This window comes from Staurois parvus, unplaced genomic scaffold (genome assembly GCF_062004578.1).
Source record: "Staurois parvus isolate SC_StPar_1 unplaced genomic scaffold, SC_StPar_1.0 ptg000120l, whole genome shotgun sequence".
Classification (NCBI taxonomy): Eukaryota; Metazoa; Chordata; class Amphibia; order Anura; family Ranidae; genus Staurois; species Staurois parvus.
Genome location: NW_028317916.1, coordinates 8,651,831 through 8,669,061, shown reverse-complemented (window position 1 = coordinate 8,669,061; position 17,231 = coordinate 8,651,831). Strand labels below are relative to the sequence as shown.

The 17,231-nt window shown below is 43.7% G+C and overlaps 1 protein-coding gene across 1 annotated transcript; it reads left to right on the top strand.

Moving 5' to 3' along the window:
* The first annotated feature begins 9,939 nt into the window (after positions 1 to 9,939).
* On the top strand, positions 9,940 to 17,029 carry TMEM229A (transmembrane protein 229A). Its single transcript, XM_089672150.1, has one exon. The coding sequence runs from the start codon at positions 10,204 to 10,206 to the stop codon at positions 11,146 to 11,148; it is 945 nt and encodes a 314-aa protein (XP_089528276.1). The 5' UTR covers positions 9,940 to 10,203; the 3' UTR covers positions 11,149 to 17,029.
* Positions 17,030 to 17,231: the final 202 nt, after the last annotated feature.

Below are 17,231 nucleotides of genomic sequence, written 5' to 3'. Positions count from 1 at the left end.
CACACCAGTGTCAGTGAACTGAATCCCTATTTATACACTGGTTCTATGCAAATACTATTTCCTACTAAATTTATCAGCCCTGAACATAAATAAAGTCTTATTTCTAAAAGTGACAGTAGATCTTTAAATTGTAACAATGTCTCCTTTTTCAAAACATCAATTATTGCAACTTTTCTCCTCCTATCACTTATTTAAATCTCTTAAAATGAAAATGCTGTTTAGTTACAAAGGTACAAGACATGAGCTCAAATATAACTAAAGAAACCACAGCCTGTGTCCATGGCTAGAATCAATTGCCAGAACACAGTCAATGCACTGCTTGTTAATCTTCTGAGCAAAGATATTGGCCTAGTTTCATTAAAGAGTAAGCATTAACACTCCTTATTCCCCAAAGGGAGAGCAACTGAGTGCCTAGATTTAGCATGATTTAATAAATCTAGGCCACTGCTCTTGCATGTCTTTGAATAGGAGAAAACCAGTACACTGGTCATTACTGTACTTTAATGTAAATCCTAACCATTGTATTAATTCCATTTACATTTGAAAGAATATTGAAGTTGAACACTATGCACCTTTTCACTTTATATGCACAATAGGTATTATAATAAAAATTGTATGATTTGTCCAAATAAAGAATAACTAAACAGACATTTGTTTGGTATGACTCCATAGAACTCTTTTACTTGATTGCCATCATGCCCCTTCCTTGATTATGGCCAGATTTAGACTTTGAGGCACCCGGGGCATTTCTGGGGGGGGGCTGATTCACAGAGTTGGCTTACATTCTCAATGAAAGTTTTAAAATGTCATTCTGAGGTCACGTATGCGCACACACACGCAGTCATAGGCCACTTTCCTTAAGAATGTAAGTGATCTATGTGTGGTTTGCTTGAGCTGTCAAAATTTGTTTTTAAAAACAATACAATATCCCAGTCCAGAGTAAAAACATTTTTACAGATGTTGGGAACCAAAATATTCCCAAGATTTAATTTTTTTTTATTAAATATTTAATTATTTTATATAATGTTTTAATATTGTTTATATTATTTTGTATAGGAGGCCCCCCTCTGTCAGGGGGCCCAGAACAGTTTCCCCTTTTGCCTCCTAGAAATTCAGCCCTCCCTGTGATGATGCTTTCTTTTCTATAAATGAACAATCATCTATCTGTACTCTGCAGAATGAGAGGAGCACCTGCACACCATGTCCCAGTCTACTGTAGGGTCATTCCACTATGTCATCAAAGCTACTTTCTACAGGACCCAAATTGTTCAGCATGGGAATACTGCAGTGGGCAGCATAATGTCATTTCAGCATACCGGTATGTCCAATTAAAGGAAAGGCCAACTTTGCCAGAGTCACTATTGAATCCTGATCCTTGGAAGAGTCACAAGACCCAGGTTTGCATGTGTTTATTAAAGTTGAACTCCAGGCAAGTTGAAAAAAAAGTGTATTTGGTACCCTCTTCCCACATCCTATACCAATCTGACATTTTTCTTTTGAAAATTATCACTAACAGCCCAATTTTCTAACCTGAGTATGTAGTCACATAACCATCAGCAGTTTAATTTTCTTCTTTTGATCCAAAGACAGTGACACGGGTACTATGGATATGGATCCATAGGCAATGACATTAGTGCTAGCCACCATACTACATATCCTATGGTGCATCACAGTAGCTTTATTTTGTAGATACCTCCATAGGCTGATAGGTGAGTTTGCAGACAGACTTATGCCCTGTACACACGATAAGAAAATTGTATGAAACATTTTGCGGAACCACTGATCGAAAAATTTTCTCTTTGTTGATGAGCAGGATGATTTAACCGATAACGATATTGTGAACGAAAAAAATCGTGTTGAACAACAGTGAAAAATGTTGTCGTTTCGCATACGAATGACTGATTTTCTATGTGGTGGTATGACGGTCGTACGAAAAAAATCTATCAAGCGCTATCACGCATGAGCGGAAACAGAAGATGACTCGGATATTTATGTCCAAGGAATCTTCGTAAACATGAACGAAAAATCCAAATGTTAAAAGTAGATTGGCCTAATGAGATAATGAAACCAGAATTCTGCATATTATATTTTTATGTATCACTGTTTATGTATATAGTTAATGTAATAAACTATATTATACTCATTGTTGTTAATTGTTGTGTATATCACTTACATAGGTAATGTATATAGTAATGTAATAAACTATATTATACTCATTGTTGTTAATTGTTGTGTATATCACTTATATAGGTAATGTATATAGTAATGTAATAAACTATATTATACTCATTGTTGTTAATTGTTGTGTATATCACTTATATAGGTAATGTATATAGTAATGTAATAAACTATATTATACTCATTGTTGTTAATTGTTGTGTATATCACTTATATAGGTAATGTATATAGGTAATGTAATAAACTATATTATATTCATTGCTGTTAATTGTTGTGTATATTGCTCGTTCTGGCCAGAAGGGTGTGGATACAAGGTCACACGCACACTGCATCACTTCCACTTGTACGGAAGACGTCAACACTACGAATTGCCCGACGAACGATTTTTTTTAGATTGGTTAATGTGGACCACGATTTCAAGCAATGAACGAATGCCTCTCGGTCATCGGATGACCGATCAGTCGATTTTCTAATCGTGTATTTTTTTAAAAGTATCACCGTCATTCCTTCCATCTGTGGGCAGATATTGAAAGGTGTCCTGCTGGTGGGGAGTAAGCAGGGAAGTTTTTCACTGCTTTATCGCTGATTCATGCAACTTCTCAGGTAGCTCTGTGTGACACTGTCACCTCCATAGTAGATGGGGAAGCTGAGAGTCATTCAGCAGTATTATCCCTACAAAACACAGCAAATGTAAATGAAATTCTACTTTACAAGTAATAGTAAAAGTTCTTGGACACATGCATTATATATGGCAACATGGCACTCCCCTGACTTAAAGCTGAACTCCATGTCATTTTTTGTCCCAAGCAGTGGGGCTGTGCCCGCACTGCATGGGTTAACAGCTTGTTTAGTCCAGGGGGCCCTCAAAAGGCTATACTTACCTTGTCATTCGAACCTCCCCAAAACAGCGCTCACCCACGTCCAGCAGTGGACTGTTCCTGCCGTTCTCATGCCTGGAGTAGGTCTATGGGAGTGATGCCAGGAACAGTCTATTCACAAGACCGCTCGCGTGGGGGGGGGGGGTAGAAGCTGCAGGGACTGGTCTTGCGCTCGGAGGATCGGTGGAATAGGTAAGTATATCTTTGCTCTTGTCACCCCTAGACACAAACGAGCAGTTAACCCATGCATTGCAGGCACAGCCCTACTGGATGGTACAAATTTTTTAATTCTGCTTTAAAGATTTAAAAGTCTCCTTCTGATAGGGGGGGGGAGGGCCTCTGAAGATAGTCTCTCTGATAACAGGGCAATCCATACTTGTTGTGACTCCTGGTATAATGGTTACACATTGATGTAACATGCAGCAATTTTTGTACATGGCACACTCTCTTGTAACATAGCAGCACTCTCTGATAACAAATTGGACCATCTCTCATTTACCAGGTGCATATGTAGAAATGTTCTACTTTCTTGCCGTTTATGGAACCAAATACCTTAAAGTTGGCAATGCATACCGTAAAGTAAGATTGTATTATTATTATAATAAAGGATTTATCTAGCGCCAACAGTTTGCACAGTGTTTTACAACGTGAAGGCCGATATTACAGTTACAATACAATTCAATGTAGGGGGAATCAGATGGCCCTGCTCATTAGAGCTTCCAATCTAACATGGAGGGTCAAGTGATACAAAAAGGTAATAACTGTGGAGGATGAGCTGATGGAGAAAATAAAAGTACAGTTGTTAGGTGGGACAGGATCGGCCTCTCTGAAGAGATGGGTTTATGTTGTGGTTCTTAGAAAACATTTTGCATTGTACCTTAATTAGAGTTGGGTTCACATTTTAGACCTTGACCTTGGGCAGCAGCATAGCTAGGAACAGCCATAGAACAAGCTAGAACTAGCTAAGTGCTGACATTCGAATTCATCTTTAGCTCTTCTGGTGAAGTTACATTCTTTAACTAATGCATAGTGAAACTTACACACAAGGGAGATCCCCCTTCTGCATATATGCTGGTATTTGCAAAGCATCTCTTAAGACCACTATAATGCTTTCTATTTTTTAAGCAGACTCATCTGTGAATTGCTGAATGACAAGAAATTCTTAAAATGATTCTCACCATTTCTTTAGCTACACCATCAAAAAGTGCACGTGACTATAAGATTTTGTGAGTTCCTTATTGCTCTCTCTTATGTCACAACCCTCTAGCAATCCCTAGATGGCAGCTGTAAAAATGGACTTTACCATTGGCTGTAATTGTATAATTCTTTTTTTTTTTTTTATTTTATTGGCTGACCTCAGTAAATAGGGAAAAACTGCAAGCTGAAAGGAAAGCAGGGGTTGTGTTATTGTATTCAGGCCGATTCAGATATATATTGTTTATATATACAGTGTGTGTGATTGATATATATATATATAGTTTGTATATTTTTTTTTTTTTACTGAAGGGTACACCCATGACACCAACATCACAAGCATTATATTATTATGCTGATCTCCTCCGGCCTTTTTGCAGTCACTTAATATCTACTAGGGATAAGCTGGGGTTCAATACAAACCCATTTCAGCTGAACCTAAATGGAAGCTCTCAATGCTGACCCAATCTGAAGGAAGCTGTCAGTGCCAGCCCACAACTGACTGGGCTGATAATGTCCATTTGGGTTCAGCCAAACATTGGTTTAGAACAATCCTTAACTGCTCTCTACTATCTAGAACACATACCTGCACTCCAACAACTGATGCATGTCATTTGTTAGGGCAGGTTCTCTTATGGTGACAAAGTGATTCATGCCTATGCAACGTGAATCATCATGGCTGCTTGTAGACTCCAGTGGATTGCATGACAGGGTGACAACACAGCAGCAGAATTGGGAGGTGGACATAGCATTGTCACCCTAAGACAGGACGTACCTGCACAAGGACTGTCTTGGCAGGATCACTAGAACAATATAGAAAATTCCTTTTGAAATCACTTTAACATGTTAAATCCTACACGAGTATAGGTGATATTTAAGCGATTGAGCCTAATTGAGCGATTGACCAGCCAAGCATAATTCATTCAAGTGAATGAGGCCCCTCTGCAAGTGCCCTGCAACCTTGTGCAGTACAGCAAACAAGGGGTTAAACAGGCAGTGGTATGTCGCTTTCTCACCACCTACTTTAACCCCTTGGACCCTGCAGAAGCATACAGTTGTGGGGTGCCCGCAGAGTGACCCCCTTTACTTGAATGGATTATGAATGTCAGGCAGTAGCACCCACCAAAAGCAACAGGGGGGTGTAATTCCTGCTATGGCATGTGCACACCTTTTGCTGTTGCCCCAGCAGCTAAAGGAGGTAGGGACTGGGGGCAGTAAAACCATGACTCAACAGTGAATGCAACTTAGGGCTCATTCACAAGTGAAGTAGGCACTGCTGCTCCTCTGAAAAGCAATCCGAGTGTGTTTGGCAGCTGGTGAGGAGGAGATATGTTGCCTCCTTACCACTTGATGTAAACTCCTGATTGCCCTGCAATGCACGTGATAGTGACAAGGCAATTAGAGATATCAATCAAGTGTGAGGAGGCAACACTGTCCCCGCTGATCTTTTCTCATGGTAGATCTCCACCTTGTTAAGGTTGCCTACTCCTGAATTAAGCCATGTGAGTCCTCATGCACACTGGACGTTATTACTGATGTTTTTGGACTTTTTCTGACAAAAAAAGTTTTTTTTTGTTAAAAAAGCCCGCAAACGTGGTAAAACGCCACAAAATGTAGTAAAACGCTAATGCAAAAACGCTAAAAAAAAGCTGAAAACATGACTTTACACAGCTAACGTTACCAGCGTTATCAAAACACCCAGTGTGCATGGAGACTTAGAATGCCTCCACTCTGGGTGAAGGAGCACAGCGGCACATTTGAAAAGCAGCATTGTCAGTCTGGAGGTGTTAGATGTACTAGCAGATTTAGATACACTAAACAAATTGATGCCAAACTCCAGCTAATATATTATAAGCAGTTGTTTGGAGGGATAAAAGTGTTATATAAATAAAAGATGATCATTGTAAGCACCCCTGTCAGTGGTAAATGCAGGGCCCGATCTAGCCTGTCAGAAGGGAGGTGCAGTAAAAAATGTCAGGGGGACAGAGGATGGGAGGTCAGCAGGGCAGTGTACAGGGGTTCAGCAGGGCAGAGGACAGAGGGCAGCCAGGCAGTGTACAGGGAGTCAGCAGGGCAAAAGATGGAAGGTCAGCAAAGGACAAGCAGGATGGAGGACAGGTGGTCAGTGCTGCAGGGCAGAGGACAGGGATCACCACTGGAGAGACAGATGACAGGGATTTCTGCTAGAGAAGCATACCAAAGGGATCACCACTGGCAAGGCACAGGGCAGGGATCACCAATGGAGAGGCAAAGGACAGGGATCACCCTTGGAGAGTCAGAGGACAGGGATCACCGCTGGGGAGTAAGAAGACAGGGATTGCTGCTGGAGAGTCAGAGGACAGGGATCACCAATGGAGAGACAGATGACAGGGATCACTGCTGGAGAAGCATAGCACAGGGATCACCACTGGCAAGGCAGAGGGCAGGGATCACCACTGGAGAGGCAAAGGAGAGGGATCACCAATAGAGAGGAAGAGGACAGGGATTACAGCTGGCGAGGGAGAGGAGAGGGATCACCCCCAGAGAGTCAGAGGACAGGAATCACTGCTGACAAGGCACTTTGCAGAGCTCCTTTCCCATCTTAGCACTGTAAACAGCTCCTACTCCCCACACTACAGAGCTGAAATCACATTCTTTTACACACAGCCAGTCAACCACAATCTTCACAGGGTGTAGGTGGCTGCTATGTTGCCATTCTGACCTGTGAAATTCCCTGGTCAGAACAGCAGTGTAGCTGCAGTAGCCACCTACACCCTATGAAGATCATGGCTGTGTGTAAAGAAATGTGATTTCAGCTCTTTGTAGTGAGGGGAGGAGGATCTGTGTACAGTGCTAACATGGGAAAGGAGCTCAGTGGCCAGGAAAATCTCCCAGGGTGGAGGGGAGGGGGCTTGTAAGGGGGCTCTGGGGGGGGGGGGGGGCACCTGCTGAGATCTGGAGGGGCGCAGCCCACCCTAGCACCCCCCCCCCCCCAGATCCATAAATGGGTAATTTGTCTCAACGCTCTAACTGCTACATCTTTAGAACCACTTGTTCTGTTGAAAAACAACAGACTTACTTGCTAGATCACCAGGTGAAAATAAATGAAGCCACCACATCTAAAAATGAGATAGCTGTGTGATGCCCCCCCCCCCCCTTCCTTTTCTTCCCTTCTCTGCTCCCTTTCTTCCTCTTTGCAGCTGCAGCTCTTCTGTAACTTTATGTTTAAAACTTGAAGGAGCCTTGGCACACCATATTGGTATCTTCCTGACTCATTAATACATTGTAACATTTTCACCATCTAGTAGAAGCTGATTATTCTGTACGGTTGGACCGCACTATTCTTGTGTCTGTCTTTTAATGGCTCTGTACTACTTGCTTTCAAAATAAAAACTTTTGAACAGAACAAATTGGTAAGCTGCAAAATAATAAATGTTGCTTTAGGGGTTAATACCGCCTGAAGCTTTAAAGCTGACTGGCTGCATAAGCAAACATTGTTTACATACAAGAGTCATGTGTAGGTGTCTCCAGATCGGTGCAGTAATGTGAAACTTTGAAAGGTAACATCTGGGTTTGCAATAACATTTGGTCCACGTGAAGTGGATTTACATCCATTGTAGCTATTAAGGATCATAGTTTCATGAGGGTTGTTTTTCCCGAAGTAGAGCTTTAATACTACTTTAAATGTGAAGGTTTATCTGTACAATCCAATCAAAGCAAAGTTGCCTACAGCAATGAATTTTCAGCAAAAAAAAAAAATCTGATTTGTATGAAGGAGCACAGGAGCAACGTGGGGAAAGGGGGATGTTAGGTGTATTAGCAGATTTAGATACACTAACAAATTGAAGTCCAACTCCAGCTATTACTGCAGTTACAGCAACAGATTTTTTTTTTATCTTTGTAAGCACCCCCACTTAGAAAGAAAAGAAAAAGAGAACTTATACAGCTATCACATCTAAGAATTGGTAAGCTGCAGTGTCTGCTCTTGGATTTAATACCATGTTCATACTACTTGAAGGTTTATCTGTACAATCCAATCAAAGAAAATAGTCCATAGCAATGATATTTCAGAGAAAATGTAATCAGATTTGTTGGCATGTTACTGATCTTTGTGTTTGAAAATATATTCTGTATTCCTTCCTAAGCTTGTCAAGACACTTTCATATCAAGTCTAGTATGTAATGGTCTGTACACCAGGTCAGTGACCATATGGAGTTCAGCAGACTATTATTGGTCAGGTCCATCTCCCAGGTCCAGAAACCATTATTGGTCAGGTCCATCTCCCAGGTCCAGAAACCATTATTGGTCAGGTCCATCTCCTAGGTACAGGACCATTATTGGTCAGGTCCACATCCCAGGTCCAGGATCATTATTGGTCAGGTCCATCTTCTAGGTACAGGACCATTATTGGTCAGGTCCATCTCCCAGGTCCAGGATCATTATTGGTCAGGTCCATTTCCCAGGTACAGGACCATTATTAGTCAGGTCCATTTCCCAGATCCAGGACCACAATTGTTCATGTCCATCTCCTATGTCCAGGATCTTTATCGGTCAGGTCCATCTCCCAGATCCAGGACCATTATCAGTCAGGTCCATTATTGTGTAGGTCCATCTTCTAGGTACAGGACTAATATTGTTCATGTCCAACTCCTAGGTCCAAGACCATTATTGGTCAGGTCCATCTTCTAGGTACAGGACCATTATCAGTCAGGTCCATCTCCCAGGTGACCATTATTGGTCATGTCCACCTATTAGGTACAGGATCATTATTGGTCATATCCACTTATTAGGTACAGGACCATTATTGTTCATGTCCACATATTAGGTACAGGAGCATTATTGGTCATGTCCACTTATTAGATACATGACCATTATTGGTCAGGTCCACCTCTTAGGTACAGGACCATTATTGGTCAGGTCCACCTCTTAGGTACAGGACCATTATTGGTCAGGTCCACCTCTTAGGTACAGGACCATTAATGGTCAGGTCCACCTCTTAGGTACAGGACCATTATTGGTCAGGTCCACCTCTTAGGTACAGGACCATTATTGGTCAGGTCCACCTCTTAGGTACAGGACCATTAATGGTCAGGTCCACCTCTTAGGTACAGGACCAATATTGGTCAGGTCCATCTCCTAGGTCCAGGACCATTATTGGTCAGGTCCATCTCCTAGGTCCAGGATCATTATTGGTCAGGTCCATCTCCTAGGTCCAGTATAATTTTTGGTCAGGTCCATCTCCCAGGTCCAGGACCATTATTGTTCATGTCCATTTCCTAGGTCCAGTATCATTATTGGTCAGGTCCAGGACCATTATTGGTCAGGTCCATCTCCCAGGTACAGGACTAGTATTGTTCATGTCCATTTCCTAGGTCCAGAATCATTATTGGTCAGGTCCATCTCCTAGGTACAGGACCATTATTGGTCAGGTCCATCTCCCAGGTCCAGGATCATTTTTGGTCAGGTCCATTTCCCAGATCCAGGACCACAATTGTTCATGTCCATCTCCTAGGTACAGGACTAGTATTGTTCATGTCCATCTCCTAGGTCCGGTATCATTATCGGTCAGGTCCTTCTCCCAGGTCCAGGACCATTATTGTGTCGGTCCATCTCCCAGATCCTCCTGCCTCCTTGTACGTACAGAGTCTCCAGTGCGTGCCAAGCCCTGGTGATGTACTCCGCCAGTGTCCTGGCTCAGTAAACCGTTCAGTTGGGTGATTAGTGAAGTGGAGGCAGCGATTGGCTGCGCAGAGCTTTCTAATCCAGAGAAGCTGAAAGTCTGGGCTTGGACTACAAAGGCTGGTTGCATGGGGAGAAGGGAGTTGAGGTGAATGGGGTGGGGGTGTTGTCTTCTCCTGACAAGTACGGTGCACACAAGGAGGGGCGCTGGATGCAGTGCCAGGCGCCGGTCCTGCTCAGGACCACAACCCAAAGGGGAGCACTATGCGGCTCTGACAGCTGCCAATAGGGCGATATGGGCAGGAATCAGGGCGCCTGGAGACGTCCGCTTGGCAGAGCCCGCATCAAGGCTCCATCGGTGGCCGTTTGGCAGCCCCTTCCCGTCTGGATGAGACTGTATTTCTACGGCATGCATGGCCTGACCCTGGACGTGGTGAGCTCGTCCCTCCGGCGCCTCCCGACCAGCCCGGACTACAGCCTGCTGGGCTTCTCATCGCCCTACCGCTGCCTGCTGCACGCCCTGGCCCACCTGGCCCTGGAGAAGATCTACCTGCAGAAGAAGAGCTTCCCGGACAATGGCTTGGCGTTCCACTTCGTCTTCTACCCGTCCGTGTTCGTGGGCCTGCAGATCCTGCTCCGGAAGACGCTGCTGCAGTGCTGCCCCCACGAGCGGCCGCTGAGTGCGGCGGAGCTGGGGCTGCAGTACGGACTGGCCGTCTATTACTGCCAAGGCTTTCTCCGGAGCTTCCTCCGACTCCACTACAGCCCCAACCTGGAGGGACCCGGAGCCGCCGACTGTGCCAGCGCCGGACACCGGCTGCCTCTGCTGCTGCGCTTCGTCTTCTTCGGCATGCACGGCTTCCTGGACGAAGTGTTCTTCACGTCCGTCTTCAATGTGATGGAGAATGCGGGCCAACCTCTGAGCGGACACACGTCCCTCTGGTCCTTCTTCATCTACGGCAGCTGCAGCCTGGTGGTGGAGAAGCTCTACTTCTACCTGGGTTCCAGCAGAGGATGGGGCGCCTGGAGGAGGCTGCCGGTCTACATCGTCTTTGTCTACACCTGGGAGTTCTCCTGGGGCTTGGGACTGCGGACATGGAACGCCTGTTCCTGGGATTACTCGCACTACCCTTTGAATTTTATGGGGCTGGTGACCCTCATGTACCTACCGGGCTGGATATTTCTGAGCTTTTACCAGGACCTGCTGTCCAAGGTGCTGATGAGGATACGCTACGTGTAGGATGTGCTGGGGTGGATGTGCTGGGACTTCTGCAGTCATCACACCGATAAATAGGGACTGCAACCATTTCTACAGCCAGGAAAGGGACGACTAGAACCCTACAGAACGATTCTTAGCTGAAGCCAGGCCAACCTTAAATCATGTCTCCAGGCAAAACCTTTTATTTGAAGTTTTGGTAGTATGGGGAAGGGTTCTTTCAGACAAGTGGTGTCCCTTCCAGGCAGCAGAGGATTCGGAACAGATCATCTGCTGAATGGATGGGACTTCTGTGTTCCTTCAGTTTATTCCTGCATCCTATAACAGACCCAGGTTAAAGCAGAGTTCCAGCTGGAAACAAAAAATAAAAGTCAGCAGCTACAAAAACTGTAGCTGCTGACTTGTTAAATACAGCCAGTCACCTGTCCCTCGGTCCAGCGGTGTCCTCACCATCGCTGGTTTCACCGGCCGTCTTCTCTCCCTGGTGCCGGCATCTTTAGTGTGGGCACCCGGCTGTGACAGCTTGCGGCTTCATAGCCGGGTGCCCACTGTGCATGCACGAGAAGTGCTGCGCTTTGTGAATGGCCCCGTAGTCTTCTGGGACCTGTCACGTGTCCCAGAAGACTATGGGGAGGGAGGGGGGAGGACAGCTTCTGCGTCCGATCTCCTAGGCGATCGCAGTGGAAGTGGGAACCTGTCAAGTTTGGGTACCCGTTCCCCGAAGGTGCCAATCCTCAATGGGGAGCGGGGGACAAAGCATTAGAGGAACTTCTTTTGGGTGGAGCTCCGCTTTAAAGAGGACCACTATCCCCCCTCCCCCCCTAGAATAATAATTAAAAACACTGTAGTTGCTGACTTTTAACCACTTGCCCTCCTGAGGATTTACCCCCCTTCCTGACCAGGCCATTTTTTGCGATATGACTCTGCGTTACTTTAACTGACAATTGCGCGGTCATACAACACTGCACCCAAATGAAATTTACGTCCTTTTTTTCCCACTAATTGAGCTTTCTTTCAGTGGTATTTGATCTCCTGTGCGGTTTTTATTTTTTGTGCTATAAAAAAAAGCAACAATTTTGAGAGAAAAAACAATATTTTTGACTTTTTGCTTTTAAACATGTCCAGTAAAAAAAATGTTAAAAATCAAAATTCGTCATAAAATTTAGGCCAAAATGTATTCTGTTTCATGTCTTTGCTAAAAAGAATCCTAATACGTGTAAATTAATTGGTTTACATGAAAGGTAGAGCATTTAAAAATGGCGGTATATATACTGGGATTTTTTTTTTCACTAGTAATGGCAGCCATCAGCGACTTATAGTGGGACTGCAGCAGACATTCTGACACTGGGGGGAACTGCCTTGGTGTCACTGATAGCTTCAGTGACACCAATACAGTGATCAGTGCTAAAAAAAAAAAAAAAAAAAAAAGCACTGATGCTGCAGTATTGGCACTGGGCAGGAAGGAGTTAACATGAGGGGCAATCAAAAGGTTAACTGAGTGCTGGGAGTGTATTACTAGGGGGTGGTGTCAGTGTGCTTCACTGTAATCACACTGCTCTGGATGGCTGTGCTGAGCACAGCCATCCAAAGCAGTGTGCCGAGCGGACGAGGAGAAGTGCCAGTAATCATCGCCCAGGACCCGGTGATTGACAGCCGTGGCCGCAAATGGCGGCGCATGTGTGGCCCTTACCCAGAACTGCAAAATCACGTATATACACCTGATTTTGCGCACCCGTGCCTCCCTGTAGCAGTATTTCTGCTATAGGGCAGTTGGGAAGCTGTTAATATAAGGACACTTACCTGTCCAGGGATCTAGCAATGTCCTCACCTGAGTCACATCTTCAATTGGCTTTGGATGCAGGCAGCAGCATCTTAGGTAAGGGAAACCGGCAGTGAGGCCTCCTTGCTTCACAGCCGGTTTACTACTGGAACCCATGATGGGACCCGGAAGGAGCAGGGGATGAACATCACCACAGAGATCTGACCAGAAGTGGGAGCAGGTACCTGTCAAAACCAGATACCCGCACCCACCCTCCTCCCCAAAAAAGTGTCAAATGTGGCAGCTAAGGGGGAAGGGGGGGGGAGGGGAGGATGCAAACAAGCAGAATGTCCCCTTTAGGGTTTACTCCTCTTCAAGTCTATGAGCAGGCAGGTGTAAAAAGATATGTAACCTTTTACCTCCAACCCATCACCCTAATTCTGGCCATACACATAGATTTTTGGATGAGAATATTCGTACCAAAATACATACAAAATGTTTTGTACATTCGATGAATGAACGAACGTCATTAGAAAATTTCACTTGCTTTTAACATTCAGTTTTGAAATGAATGTAATTTCTGAATGAAAATCACATACACTATTGGACAATTCATTAGACTGAGAAAAGTTTTCTGTTCTGCTCCTTCACATTTTCCCATCAATGAACGTTGATTTGACCGCACTAACCGTGATATAATCGAATGAACATTCTTAAAACAAAACTGTTCAAACTATACATGTATGGCCAGCATTAGGTCTGATAAAACAGAACAGGAGGCAAGCTTTTGGCCCCTTTCATACTGGCGTTGTCCAGCTGGATCAGTAAAGGATGTATGAACAGATTCTCTTCTGAATCAGAGCAGAAATGAACAGACTTACCCCTTTTTACCTCTGACCCATCACCTTTAGGTCTGGAAAAACAATAGAATAGGACAAACCTTTGGCCCCTTTCACACAGTTGCTTCCTGGACTGATCAGCAAGGGATGTATGAACAGATTCCATGTAGAATTATAGCAGAATGGAACAGATGTGACATTTTATGACATCTGTGTCCATTTAATTTTTCCCTCCTGGAGCTTTCTGGGCACTTTAGATCTATGGGCAGCCAGATGTAAAGGGACTACCTCGGATCCATCATATTTAGGTTGGAAAATGCAAAAAAGGATTGTTTGTTTTTTTCCAGATCTAGAAGTAAATGGGCACTTACATTGGGCCACCCATAGACTAACATGGAGCTTTGAATCAGGTCTGTCTGAAAAATAGACAGGGGGAACTGATTGGCGTGACCATGTGAAATGAGCCTTTTCCATTTTTTTTCTTAGACTTAGGACTCAGACGTAGTCAGATGTAAACGGACAAACATCTGCCTTCATGTAGACCAGTGTTTCTCAACTCCAGTCCTCATGGACCCCCAACAGGTCATGTTTTCAGGATTTCCCTCAGATGAAACAGCTGTGGTAATTACTAAGGCAGTGAAACTGATCAAATCACCTGTGCAAAATAATGGAAATCCTGAAAACATGACCTGTTGGGGGTCCATGAGGACTGGAGTTGAGAAACACTGATGTAGACTAACATTGAGCTCCCATTCAGATCTGCCTGAAAAAAATGACAGGAGGATCTCATCAGAATGCCTGTCTGAAAGGACCCTTAGACCTTCTGTCAAGTTTTAATTGCTGTCCATGTCCCCACTGGAGACATTCATCCTTTATTTGTTGACAATGCTCACCAGTACAAAGAAAGTTAAAGCATAACCAAAATGTTAGAGATGTTTTGGGGGGCAACTGGAGAATCTCTCTTGCTTGAGTCTCCATGCACACTAGCGTTTCCTTAAGCTCCTAGAAGTCATTAGCATTTTTTTCTGCTCCTAGAAGCTAGTGTTATCCTATGTGTCCATACACAACATTTGAGGCTAGTAGTATTTTTCAAGCTTCAGCAATTAGGAGCAGAAAAAAATGTTTTTGTATGGTTTTGGGAGCGTTTTTCCTGCAGGAAAAAAAAAACACACTAAATGCTATTAAACGCTACTAAAATGCTCCTAACAGCTTTTTTGTTTCTTGCATGTACTGTAAAAACACAAATAAAATGCTAACGCTCCTAAATGCTACTAAAAACTATTACCCGCATTTTTTATCCAGCATTTTTTACAGCGTTTTATGAGCTTAAAAAACGCTCTTGTGCTTGGAGCCTAAAGTTGAACTCCAGGAATTAAAAACAATTTATAGATATTTGCTTTGTAAAACTAAATTCATTCTAATATGTGTCTCATGTGTAGGGATGCTGAAGCATTATCTAAAACTTTTTTCATTTTATTCATCCTGTCACTAGTCAAACTTTTGGTGCTAAAACTTGCAGTTCCAGTTCTCTAATACATTGGAGGATAGTGGGCTATTTGCACTCCACCTCATCCATTTACAAAATGCTTGACATTTTTTTTTTTCAAAGAAAACAAGGCGTTGTTTGATTGGAGAAGGGGAGATCCTGATGTTCATATGCCCCTCCACTCTCCAATCAAAGAATGCCTTGTGAGAAGAATACAAAACATTTTGTTTTAGCAGTGCAGTTTCAGCTCTCATATAGTGTATAAATTGAAGGTAAATTTTCTGTTCCAGTTCTCTAATACATCGAAGGATAGTGGGCTATTTGCACTCCACCTCTTCCATTCACAAAATGCTTTACATTTTCTTTTCAAAGAATACAAGCTGTTCTTTGATGGGAGAGGGGAGGGGTAGATGAATGTCAGGATCTCCCTTTCTCCAATCATAGAATGCCTTGTGAGAAGAATACAAAACATTTTGTTCCAGCTCTCACATAGTGTATACATTGAAGGTAAATTTCCAGTTCTCTATTACATTGAAGGATAGTGAGTTGTTTGCATTCTACCTTGTCTGTTCACAAAAGGCTTTGCATTTAAAAGAAAAAAAAGGTGTTTTGTGATTGAAGAGGGGAGGCTCAGATTAGGGGTGTCAAACTCAATTTCATGGCGGGCTGCATCAGCATTATGGTTGCCCTCAAAGTGCCAGTTGTACCTGTAAGACTAGATGTCCTGAACACCCCACCCTCCCCTACATCACAGTACACCCCCCTTACCTGCTGCTGCCAGGAAGAAATTGGAGGAGTAGCTGGGAAGTAAAAGGTGCAGGGGATGGAGGAGGAGCAGAGGGCTGGAGTCTGCTGAATGCCTAGACCAGGGGAGTTAGAGAAGGGCGTGCTGCGGCTGCACAGGATCTGTAGGAGGAGTTCTGTCCTCTCTGCTGCCAACTGCTGAGACCAGGGGTAGGGGGTTGCAGAGATGAGCCTCCCACGGGTGCATGGAGAAGTGCAGAATTTGGCGAAGGAGTTGTGTCCTCCCTTCTGCCGACTGCTGAGACAAGGTGGAGACGAAGGGGGTGCCACAGCTGCAGGAAAGGTCTGAAGGCCACATGAAATGGCCTGGAGGGCCAGATTCGGCCCTCAAGCCTTGTGTTTGACACCTATGGCTTAGAGGAACATCAGGATCTCCCCTTCTCCAACCACAGAAAACCTAGTGAGAATAATACTAAACATTTTGTGGATAGACAAGGTGGAGTGTGAGCAATGCAGTATTCTTCACTGTATGTACTTGATGAGAGCCAGAACTGTAAGTTTTCGTTTTCTGAAGTTTAACGCTTACACTAGTGATGGAATGAATTAAACGTACAGTTTTTGATGATGCAGCCGCATCCCCACACATGGGACATACATTACTGGAGGTCATTTGTTTTTACAAAGCAAATATATCAATGTATTTTTTTTTCCAGGAGTTCAGCTTTACGGAGATTTCTTAAAACTTCCTGTTGCATATTTCAGATAGGATGTGAAGGGAAATTCCCCGAATAGAACGTGGACAGCAAAAAAAAAAATAAGCTGGCTGGGTTTTAACCCTTTCCTACCGAAACGTTTTGGTTATACATACACTTATCAAGAGTTCAACAAGCAAGTCAGGCTTTTTATACCAAACTAATGGACATTGACAAAGTAGTTCTCCAATACATAGACTGAATCTTTTGGATGGAAACATTAGGTGTATGACCTATTCATATGTTTTCGTACCTGATTGATTATACAAAGTTTGTAATGTGCTTGTAAACTTTTACCCGATGAATTAAAAGAGGACCAATTCTAGACTGTGATTCAGCTGTGCTGTAAGTACAGTGATGAAAACCTTGAAAAGGAGCTCAGAGCCTGTCAGACAATGGTCCCTTTATATGAGCTACTGCATTATTATCTGATAATGGCAATTGGCCTGCAGTCACAGTGGCACACCTGTTTTAGTTCATTCATTCATAATAGTTATGAAGTAACTGCAGGATTCATGCATTTTTTT